The sequence below is a fragment of the Taeniopygia guttata genome, chromosome 1A (genome assembly GCF_048771995.1).
Source record: "Taeniopygia guttata chromosome 1A, bTaeGut7.mat, whole genome shotgun sequence".
Lineage (NCBI taxonomy): Eukaryota > Metazoa > Chordata > Aves > Passeriformes > Estrildidae > Taeniopygia > Taeniopygia guttata.
Genome location: NC_133025.1, coordinates 13249609 through 13261603, shown reverse-complemented (window position 1 = coordinate 13261603; position 11995 = coordinate 13249609). Strand labels below are relative to the sequence as shown.

The 11995-nt window shown below is 40.1% G+C and overlaps 1 protein-coding gene across 3 annotated transcripts in view; it reads left to right on the top strand.

The window, feature by feature from the left end:
* Positions 1-644: 644 nt before the first annotated feature.
* SRPK2 (SRSF protein kinase 2) overlaps positions 645-11995 on the top strand; it is a 125351-nt gene continuing 114000 nt past the window's right edge. Inside the window, exons 1-2 of one of the 3 annotated variants that reach the window (XM_030263768.4) lie at positions 645-808; positions 909-993. In XM_030263768.4, the coding sequence (XP_030119628.3) occupies positions 793-808; positions 909-993 (101 nt within the window). In that variant the 5' untranslated portion in view covers positions 645-792. The remainder of the gene's footprint in view (positions 809-908; positions 994-11995) is intronic. The other 2 variants (XM_072919523.1, XM_072919516.1) reach the window with 2 other exon arrangements.

Below are 11995 nucleotides of genomic sequence, written 5' to 3'. Positions count from 1 at the left end.
CCCCAGGCATTAAGGTATAGATGGCACAAAATTTCAGTCATAACACTGTCAGGCACTGAGCCATGCTGTGCACACCTGAAGGAAGAAGGGACGGTGTTCACTGGGTCATTGACCGGTCATTACTATGCCAAATCTGAGCAGTGTCTGGTACCATGGGCAACAAGATGCCGTCGGCAGGAAAAAAAACAATTGCCAAGAGTTGTTCGTCATGATAATCAAACAACTTAGTGAGAATCAGAATTAAGGAAATCTAATTTCCCGGATTTGGCCACGAGGTTAATTGGTTCTGGCATCTCACCCCACACAGGTTTCGGGACAAGCTAAAGCTGATCTCGCCCCAGCTGCTGCCGGGGAGAGCCTGACGCCTCTCTCCTCTGCCCCTTCCCACAGCTCCCAACGCGGCGCAGCAACAGGGCGGATGGCGCCGCTACTCCGGCCGCGACCCAAAACTTGGCAAAATTAATTCCCCTTTGGCTCGACCGCCCGACAAACCCCCACCTCGGCCGCTCCCGCCTCAGGCGGGGCCGCTCCCGCCTCAGGTGCGCCCGCCCGCCGCCACCTGCCGCGCCCCGCCCCGCCCCGCCCGCGCCTTTCCGGCCGCGGCCCCGCCGGCTCGCCCGCGCCTGCGCAGCGGCGGCGGCGGCGCGGGGCGGCGGTGGCGGTGCCGATGCTGCCGGACGGTGCCCGGCGCGCGGTCGCGGCTGGCGGCGGGGCCGGGAGAGGAGCCGGACGCGGGGCCGGGAGCGGGGCCGGGCAGCGGCGCGCCCGCCGAGCAGCTCGCGGCGCGGGGCGATGAACTCGCGCAAAGGTACCGCGCTGTGCCGGGCGGGAGGGCGGGAGCGGGGGGGCTGCGCGGCCGCCGCTGCTGCTGCTCACGCCGGGTCCCGGCTGTTCTCTTCTCCCGGCAGTGCTGGCCCTGCAGGCCCGCAGGCGGCGGCCCAAGCAGTCCGCGGCGGCCGGCAGGAGGGACAAGCACTCGGCGCCCCACAAAAAGTGAGTATGGGGACCCCCCACCCGCCGGGACGGAGCCTCTCCCCGCGACCCCTCCGTTGTCCGCGCGTCCCTCGCGCGTCGCTGCCGGCGCCCGTGACCCCGCGGGCCGTCCCGGCTGCCCGGTCCCGCCGCCCGCGGGACACAGGCGGCTGCCCCGCAGGGCACAGCCCCCGCCCGGGCCGGGAGATGTCGCCACGGCCGCTCGGGGACCGTCCCCAGCCCGGGCGCCAGGCTCAGCATCCTTCGGGCTCAGCATCCTTCGGACAGGGCTGCCGGTGCCCCGTGGGAACCCGCGCCAGGCACTCCGGCCGCCGGCCCTAAAACCCCCGGTTTGTCGGGGATCTGCCCAGCCCACGTGTTCCTCTTCGTTCTCCCTCCAGTTCTCTCATCTTTTTGATCTCCTTTCCCAGTGCTTTCTCTTCCCATCTACAGGCAGTCCTTTTTGCATCCTTCTCGGTACCATCAGACTATTTCCCCTTCCCAGATGTGTCTAATAGCCAACGATGCTGATGCCAGTATCTCTTTGGCTTGTTTTAAGTTTCTGTTAATCCTACAGATATAAGAACAGAGGTTGTTGTCTGTTTTCCCCTTGTCTTCTGCAAGCCCTTCGTGTTCTTGTCACTGTCCAGTTGATCTTTTCTCATTATACTTTTCACTGAACCACATAGGAACATTCTTCCATCTCTTTAGTGTTTACACTTTATTCTTTCCTAGGACAATGTGGCTTTGGACTATTTAATTTTTTGTCCTTGAAGGATTACATGCTTCTATTACTAACTTTCACTTGTTTTGTTCAGTGGGACTTCATTGGTGACTCGTTAAGTTGCCAGTAGGCTCTTGTCTTTGTTTTCATTACTTAGGGATCCAGTCTACCTGCTTTGTTCTTACAAGGAAATACGTCCTGATGTCAATCATTTCCCTCTCCTTTTAGCTGGCTATTCTTAGAACTGGGAAGCAGTGTGTGGTGGATGGATGGATGGATATGTGGTGCAGGGACATGCTGTTGTGTGCTATGGCAAATGATTCAAGAGGCAAGGTCTTTTTGTGATGTTTACTGGAAGAAATAGTAATATATCTCTGACTGTGAAGTATTTGGTTTGCCTTTTTTTTTCCCCTAGTTTCAATGAATGGGTGTTTTTCTCCCCTTTAGGATGGGTAAAAATAACGTAGATGAGGTGGAGGTGCTGGTGTAGTGGTGATTAGACTTCGACACCTAACTTTGTTCACATCCTGTTCCAGTAGTGGTGTTTCCTCCAGCATTGTGTAAAAGCTGTATTATGCTTTCAGTTGTTTGAATTTGAAGTTACTGCAATGGAAACAAATGTTATGTGCAAGATATGCAGGAATTGGTTCCCTTGTTTTCAAAAACCTTCAGTTTGTAGAGTTACGTGGATTTGTCTTTTGCCAGTTTGAAAATGGAAATAGGTTAAATTTCATTGTAGCTCTAGGTTCAGAGTTATTTTTGAAGCTTTCAGTTAAGTCTTAACCACAAGGCTGTTAATAAACTTGTATTATTTGGTGATAGAGCATTTAATACACTTTTTAGGGGACCTAAGTGGGATGTTTTGCTGAATGAGTTTGTTAAAAGTTTGCTTTCACAGACACTTAATAGTACAGAACTGGTAGTCTTTGTGTTTGTTGAAGAAACTGGCTACTGTTAAGTCGGGGTGCACAGTCAGGAGCTGGCCATTTGCCTGGCTGAGTTGGCATTTCCAGATGCAATGCTCCAATCCGGTCAGTTGCCTTATGAAACAAGTGTTTTTGCTGTAGTTGACAAGAACCATCTTTTCTCTTCTGCTATGTATGTTCTCTCTTCAAACCACTTCTATGCTCTGGAGACGACCTACTCTGTTTCATGCTTCTTTATGAAAGCATGAAAACTTTATTGCAAGGAGATTTAAAAACTCCTTTCAAGTTTTTAAATCTCCTTTCAAATAGTTGAGGCTCTCAAAGTAAAACCAGTATCTCTTTTGTCCTGTTCCTAGTCTTACTTTAAATTCAACTGCTACAGCATATTCTAATATTCTAGAGGCGTATGTTACCTGTGATGCACATCAAATGCACAGTATTTGCAAATGAAAATGTTGATTTGAGGGGTGGAGATTCTATACTGTAAGTTCCCTCTAGTGAACTTGTTCACTACAGGAAAACTGTGACTTTGTCTTGAATCCAATGCAGTTTTTTTTCTTAACCGTGGTTCTTGGGAAAACTTTTCTCTGCCAGGTCAAAGCTTTATGGATTAACTTCCACTGTTGCTGTTAACAATGTGTTTCAAAGAGAACTGCAGGACTCCCCTTGTAAAATTGGCTAGGAGAGTTATATGGTATTGTAGCTTACTTGCAGGCTTTTGTTTGAAGAGTATCAAGGTGATGACATAAGAAGAAGAAATGGCAGTACTCTGAGTAGCTTTTTGTCTGTTATGACCTTATTTGCCAAAGAAGGCTCTAAGATTGGTCCTGTAGCTGCTCAGTCTTGACCCTCTAAGTCAGTGAAGAGAACTGCTGGAGGTGAATCTGGTTTTTGGTTTTTTTTTTTTTCAATAGGGTGGGAAAAAAAAAGATAATAGAAGCTAAGTGTCTCATATTTCTAAGGGGAAGCACTTTGTCTTGAATCAAGACTATAGTTACATGTAATAATAAAATTTACTTCATATGGCTTTATTTTGAAATCAAACATTCAGGCTACTGAAATAGAGTATCTCACTGTATTATGATAAGTTAGCACTTGATTTTGGTTGTAATAGATGAATTTACATGCAGTGTGTGCAAACTACTCATGTATTTTTTCAGCTGGGCAAAAGATTAAAAAGATTAATCAAAATTGTTAATTTGAGTCCTCTGCCATTTATTTCTCCTTAAAGTGGAGGTCTGCATTGAGAAAGGCCTGTGAAATAGTGATTTTGACAGATGCCTGAGTCTGTTGAGAGATAAACTTGCTTACAGGCAGACAAACCTGTTTACTGTCCTTCACTTAGTGCTAGCAGATGGCCTCAGACACATCTGCCTTTTCCATTCAGCAGAATGGTAGTCTCTTTATGTTCAGTATAGGCCTCAACTTGTGTAAACTTCTACCTTGGATATGTTTTTTTGCTTGACTTTATTTCTAAGTGAATGTGACAAGAACCAAGTGAATATGCAGTTCGAGTTGTCCTCTTTAGCATGTCAACTGCACATTTTAACTTTATCCAAAGTTAAAAGAAAGCATTTGGTAAGTACAAAAAAAACCTAGATGATGGTGTGTGAACCTATGGAGAGTGGATTATGTATATTTTGATGCAAATGTATAAATCCAGATACCAAGACCGATTTTGGTTTTGTTTTTAAGCAGTACTTTAGAACAGGTGGAATAGACCATGTGATACTACTTTGCAGTGGTGCAGTACATCTGTGTTGGCTGACATGGCAAGTGCCAGATTTCTGCACTGTGCACTTCCAGATGTCTAACTTCTTGAACCCACAAGTATTGTACAGCTAACAAGGTTTAGGATATATTACATTATTATGGGATCTTAAATGAGTAAAAGTCACGCACTGCTATTGTTTGTTATTCTTTCTCTACCACAGTGTTTTTCATCCTCTTTCAGTTTTTATTTCTTAGAAGCAGCATCTATGAGGTAGTTCCTGTTCCCATGAATATTGGCTGAATGTATTCTGGGCGCTGACCAGAGGCTAAGGATGTAGCTCTTGGTCTTTCTATATGAGTGGCCATACACTCACACAGTCTGCAGGGGTCTTTTATCTGCCCCTCAAGTGTAACATTTGTGAAGTTGTTGGCTATTTTTTTTATTCTTGGGATGATTTACTGAAGAATGTCAGAGAAGCTAATGTTAAATTTAAAAAAGCTTTAAAAGAGGAGGATTAGAAAAGGTTCAGAAGAGAGAACTCAAAGTTATGCTAATATCTAATGAAAGTGAATAAGGTGACCTCAGTTTTCTACTGAAGAAAATGAAATGATAGAATGAAAATGTAGCTATATAGCAGTTGTATTCATAATTTATCCCTTCCCTTTTAGTAGTAATTGCTTTTGTTGTGATTTTACCAGACTCATATCTTTGCAATCTAGTCTATATTTTAATAATCAATAACTAATTCTGTTCTAATTGCCTATGGGGACTTTGGGAATGGGCATTGTTTTACTGGCTTGTTTAAAAAGAAAATAAAAAATATTAATATTTGAAGAAACAAAAAGTTGTCTCTTTACCTGTCATTAGAGTTCCCAGTGTTTGTATCTTTAAAGTACTGTTTGTCTCTTCCTTCATATATTTGAAGTGATAACTCTTGCTTCCTGGTTTTCCTAGCAAGACTTTTATTTTTCCCCTTCTCTACAGCCCTTATCCTTGTTATCTCATTTTTCACTTTTAATCTGTTAACAGTTACAGCATATGGTAAGTGTAAGAGGGATGGTCCTGTTTGAAGTTGGCAAAGCTTTGAAAGCAGTCTTCCTGTGCCCACTCTCTACCCCAGTAATATACCTTTTAGGATGAACTCTGCTTTTAGAAACTATTGTGTTTGGATGGATCTCTGATACTGTGCAGAAGTGGCTGGGAAAATAAGCCTAATATAGTAAAGCACGTGTAACAGAACAGAACTGAGCAGTCTGCATCTGAGCCTAAGATAACTCTAGAATAACTTTTTGTATTTAAAGAAGATATTCTGAACAAGCTTTTTGGCTGAAAAAGGTGGTGTACATTTCAAAGTGAACCTCTGTAGAGGTACTAACTTTTTCTGCATTTAATGTTTACTCTTTTTGTTTTAAGTTATACATTGGGCAATCCTATTATTAAAATAGTGTGCATGTCTAAATAACACATACTCTGATTTTGTCCAGCAAAGCAGCGGGCAGACTTTTGACTTTTATATTGATGTCCTCCAGAATGAAGTAATGAATGTTCTGCTAAGGAAGTCTCTTCTGCTAAAGGAATCTTATCTTGAGCTTCGTGGTTAAAGGCAAACTGCTGAATAGACCCTGGTGAAATAATGCTTCTTGACAGTATTGGTGCCTCAGTGTTTTTTCTCAACAGAAGTTATTTAATTAAAAGTCGATAATTTGAATGTAGGAAATTAAAAGAACCAAGGGCTTCAGTTGCCTTAAGCTATTATCAATGCTTAGTTTGCAGTTTTATAAAATGGAAGGGAGTATTCCATCGTTAGAGGTCAATTATATTTTCCTATCCCTGAGGAAAAAAAATTATGTCTCTGCTGTTCTTGTTGGAGTGATAAAGGTCAGAGCAGTCTAGCTGCAGTATATGTACCTTAAATTCCAATGTTAAAATCAGTTGTTTACTACTTTTCAAGGTGTATTAAAATTGTATTGGTTTCATATTCATGTTTCTAAAGAAAGCTCTCTTGGGACATATTTCTTCCATTTGCACTGCTCTGTTTTTTCTAGTCTCATGTTTCACCCCAGTAATTTCTCTGTGTACTGACTTTGTCTGCTGCATGTTACATTCCTGTTGTTGCTCACCTGTATGTGATGTTATTCCTTCATCACAGACTAGAATGTAGCTTTTTAAAAACATCATTAAAATCATTAAAAAATCCAAATAATTAATAGAATCATTAAAATGCAAGTAAAAAGTAATTAAAAGAATGCAGTTAAGTGCAGGTGAGACTTAAGGTACTTGACTAAATATGTAATAAATAAAGTACTTTTTTATGGCTATTTTAATGTTTGAAAGCTAATGTTTTAAAATAAACTGTGCTTCTTTATAAATGATTGCTAACATTTATGATGATTACATAGTTCTCATCATACTGTTTCAAAAAAGGTTATGTAGAACTAAAAACTGCTCAATGAAGAAAGTAGTAAAGGTGACTGAGGATACTGGGCAGCTTAATTTATGGCTAGTACATTTGAGATATGTAAAGGTGATCAAGAAGCATTTTGATATTCCTAGAAATCATTACAGGTATAGAAAGGGAAGAAGAAATAACTTGCCTTTATTCATTACAAAGCAATGATATTCAAAGAATTACTTCAGTGGAAAAAACCCAACCCAACTTCTTTTTGTACAGTATAAGAGACAGAATGTGGCTGTGCAATATGTTGCAGAATCCAAGTTACAGGTGGATTTTAGAAGGATAAGACTGGTAAGCAGAATCATCAGTAGTTTTTAAGCAGTGTAATTTTCCAAGCCTCTGTTTGCTGGAGACCTGTCAAGCAAATTTGTCCTAATACAGAGTGATCCACTTGTGTACTCATCTCTAAGCGTATGTTTCTGGCACCCTGTGCTGTAATTCTGGCTGAGGAATGTGTTTGACCTAAATTACTGTGTCAGCCCTTAGGTTTTCAAGGCCACCTCTGTGGATCGCTTGTGGCATCTGACGGTACTCACACGCCTGACAGGATCTGTGAGCCTGGATCCAGACAGGGTGGGCTCATGCCTGGCACTTGTGTAGCTGGCTCAGGAAGGAGCTGTGAAGCTGGAATTAGCTCCTGAATCCCAGGGTACAGTGAATTAGTAGAGGTGTGTTTGGGAAGAGCTTTCGTGCCCAAGAACAGGGAGGTTATGATGCTAGGGTGAGGAGGCTTTCCAGGGAGTGAAAGATACTGAAGGAATGGGCATGCTTCAAATGTTTCTTTCCTGTAGGCTTTGATGCCATCTGCAGGTCTGAGTTTGATGCCAAAATGAGCCTGGGATTACTCTTAAAGTTGTGAACCTAAGAATCCAGATTATTTCCTTAGTTGCTGTTAACAAGTAGCTTTATTTTAAGGTTTCAGTTCTCATGCTTATGTAATAGCTCAGTAGTTCACTCACCTGTGAAGTAAGCATCAAAATGCCTTAGGAATTTCAAGCTTATTTCTACCTGCCATGTGCAAGTGTCAATTATAAGATTATAGGTCATGCCAGACTTTGGTATGTAAGGGATGGCCAGCTTTTACAACCCTTCTGCAGAATAATTGAAAGCAACAGACTGATGGAGTTGGAAGGTGAGTGATTAAAAGGGAAGCATTGCTATCAAGTTTCACTAACACACAGGTATCAGCATGCTGCCTGACTGCTGCCAGGTAACTCTGAGTTACAAAACAAACACATGGTGACTGGGTTAGAGTGGGGCTTGTATGGATCATTAAATGATTTTTCTTTTTAGTGCAGTTGCCACAATTCAGCACTTTTATGAAAGAGGGAGTCCTGAGGAGATGAGAGGCTTAAGCTTTCTTTCAAGTTCCCTTTCCTAGTGTCAGAAGGCACAGTATGACAGATCTCTTTTGCCAGGATTTATTCCCTGGTTAATGTTGTAAAGTGTCAGGGAAACCTGGATAAAACCAGGAGCTTCATGATACTATTATGAATTCTGGCTCAAAAGAACAAAAAATCATCTTCATGGATAATAGTATCTGAAAAACCATTTGACTTTTTTTTTTTAAGGTAATTTCTTTCTTGGGGTGACCTGTTTTGTATATTAGTAACACAGTGTCTCAGCACATGTTGGTGTCCAAGTCCATTATGCTGGTCCCTAGACATCTAATCAAATTCCAGTCAAATACTCTTAGAGCATTGCCTCTATTTTTAAAGTTAGAGATTTTATTGTTTATTTTTTTTGTTTCCCAGAAATGTTTTCTATAGAGCAACTTGTAAGTTGGATTGTGTCAACAGTATTGAGAAGATGAGATACACAGATTTTTGGTAGTTGCTTCCACCCTGTGCATTTCATAGAGACACACTCTAATCAGGAATGAGCAGTGCTGGGAATCGGGTGCTTTGTAGGAACTCAGCAATGCTGTTGTGGGCAGACCAGCCAGTCAAGGCTCTTGGAGAAGCAGGATGTGAAAACATAGTATGTCAATCTCGAGTGGATTTAAAATGTGAGATAAAGCTTTAAAGAACTACACTGAGGCTACCACTATATTTTAGTTCACCAGATACCTGTTTCAAAACTGCTTTGGTGTTTAGTAAACATCAGTTACTTTTAAGTGTTGCATTCTCACTGCTAATCCAAGCTGCTTAATAAACCCAGCATTGAAAAACAAGGTTGAAACGATTTATTCCATTAGACAATACCAATTTTTTTTTCATTTGTCTAAAACAAATATTATTGAAATCGGTTAATTTATCTAAAAATGTTGCAACAAAGTTTGGCTAATTTTTTACATATTGTATAAGAAACATGGTACAGGAAATAAAATTATTTATCCTGTTCTTATAATTGAAAAGTAGTATACTTGTATTCTCTAATGTTTATTTCTTAAATCAGAAAATCAGTTTTGTGTAATGAGAATATTTGTCTTGGGAATAAAGATGTTACTAGTTTAAAATGGTCATTTTGATCTAATTTGTGTTTCCAGTGACTCTCAGTAGCTTGTGTCTCACATGGTGCCATATCTTGTCCTAATTGTAGCATTTTAAAAACTTGAGATCAAGTTTAAGTAGATCAGACTCCTTTCTCTTCCACTTGTACCTTCTCTGCAGGAGCTGCTTGTCTTAATCCTTGACGTGTGCTTTGCCATGCCAGTGAAAACACAGAATCTAATAGCGGCAGCACAAAGGAACATTAAAATGAACTACAGCTCAATACATATATTAAAGCAATACCACAGATATATTTTTAAAGTTTTTCTGGTTTTGTTAATGTTGGTTTTTTATGCATCATTGTGTGGGATCACTGTATGTATCAGTGTCCGGTGAGCAGAATTAATTTTATAGTTAAAATTCTAGGCCTCAATGGATTTGTCTGATATTCTGCTTTTGCAAATGATGAAAATGGGACACAATTTGGGGGCTATACGTGTAAAAAGGAATAATTCACTCTTTCAATTGTGCTGGATCAATGTGAATGAAACAATTTGACATATTTGCATTGTTCTGCTCTTTCCCACTTTAAAACCATCAATGTTTTAGATAAGTATGTCAAGTAGTAAAATCACTTTAAAAATACAACTATGAAACTGCAAAAAAGGTCCTTTTATGATGGTTTTAACACCAGAAAGTTAACTGTCAGCAAATAATTATCTTTTCATTTATTTGTGAGATGCACAGATTATTAAAAATCACTTTATCTTATTTCTTTAATAAGTGGGAATTTTTATGGAGGACGTGCATTTAAGTAGAAAAATTTGACTGAGATTTTAAATCAGAAAGTGGCATTATATATATGTTGACAGTGTCTCTCTTAAATCTATACAATTATGGCAAAAATAGTGAAAATAACATTAAGAGTTAGCAAAAACTTAAAAAAGCAAACCTCATGGGACCTCTGTGAGTTGTTTCTTAGCATCAGGACCTGATGGGCAAAGTGCAGAGAACACTGTCCTGTTGGTTTATTCAGAATGTTTTTAGGACATAGTAATGTTAATATGTAAGGTCAATGCAACTGAATATGTGCCAGCTTTTTCCTAAGTACAGTTCACAGCCCGAGGTATTAAGGTGAATTGAAACTGTGCATGGTTTAAATTACTGTGTTAAACTCTGAACTGTGGTGCACCAGATGCTGGCATGTTTGACTTAGCAATGATTGCTGCAAAAGAGCAATATCCAGCAAGAAGAATCTTAATTCTCAGTGTCTGCTTTTCAAACTTTTTTCAGATTTTGTTCTGTAGTGATATTTCAATGTTGATGCCATGAAATTTACATTGGTAATAAAGGAGCTGCTTTAAAATAATACCGCAGAACTAAGCAAAAGATTTTATCCTTAATTGATTTTTTCTCCAGTTTGTGTTAATTTTGCCAGTATTTTTTTTGAGAAAATGTTATACTTCATATTTCATGGTTGATTTGCATTGGTATTGGTAATAAGTAATAGTTATATATGTGCATATATATATACTATTGCCTTTACATAGGAAACTTAATTTGGGAATCTTTAAATATAATTTAAACTCAGTAGATAAAGTCCCTTTAGTGTCATAGCAGGGATGAAGTGTGTAGTCTTAGTGTTCCAGGAGGGGCTGAAAACCACAAAGTAGAAAAATTGGTCCCCTCTCACTTCTTTGCCCAGTATTATCACCTTTCTTCTTGGGCTTGCTTCTTGTGGTGCTCTCATCAATGTATGACAATTAGAAACAAGTGAAGTAAAAAGGAGTAAGCTGCCTTAAAAATAACACAAAGCCTGTGGCCCATTACAAACAATGGCAGCAGCATTTTTACTGGCTCCATGTGCTTGCTTTGCGGGATCTGTGGTGAGCAGCGATCACCATTCTCTCTTCAGGTAGCCTGGAAGCTGCCTGGGTACAACCAGAGGAAGGGGTTCTTCCTGTACATTTGAAAAATTGTAAGAGGATTTGCATTAAGATTCCAATACAATCTGCTTTGTTTTTACATAAAAGTCTATATAATCTTAAACTATTTTATTTTTATCCTAAATTATTTTCTTGCTGGGAACTGCAGTAGTAGCTAGTGGGAAAATCTGGCTAGTGGGAAAGTTCTCGTTTGCAAATAACCTTTGGAGAGACCTTTGACAGTTGCATCTTGAAGTACTGTCTTTAAATATTGGTTTGCAGAGTAGGTTTTGGTTTTCTTTACATTTGACATGTAGTTATTCAGCACCTCATTAGAAAGCTGTTATTTCTTCTTGTAATAGAACTTTTGTACCTGCAGTCGTGAAACAAACTCTAAGGACTTTGAGAGATAAGAGGACAGAGCTATGTAGCATTGAATTGACTGAACACTGGATAAGCATTTTAGCTAAATATAGTTGAAAGGACTTGAATGCATTTTCAAGGTATTAACTTCATTATAGAAATAGTGTTCTGAAGTAGTTTAGAAACATGGCAGCAAATAATACTCTTTTGAGTATTTTAGAGGATATTATAGGCAAAAGACCTCGTCTGTGTATCTCCTCAAGGTTAAGGAAAATAATATTTTTTCTTTTTTTTCTTCTGTGATTAGGACATCAGTATTGTTTTTATATAAATTATATTTAAAAATGTGGAGTAACAGCCAGTCTCTCTATGTGTATGTAAATATATATATTTGTGGGCTATGCTATGATACCATTGGCCTTCTTGGCCACCTGAGCATGAATTGGTTCATGTTCAGCCACTGTTCACCAGCACCCCCAGGTCC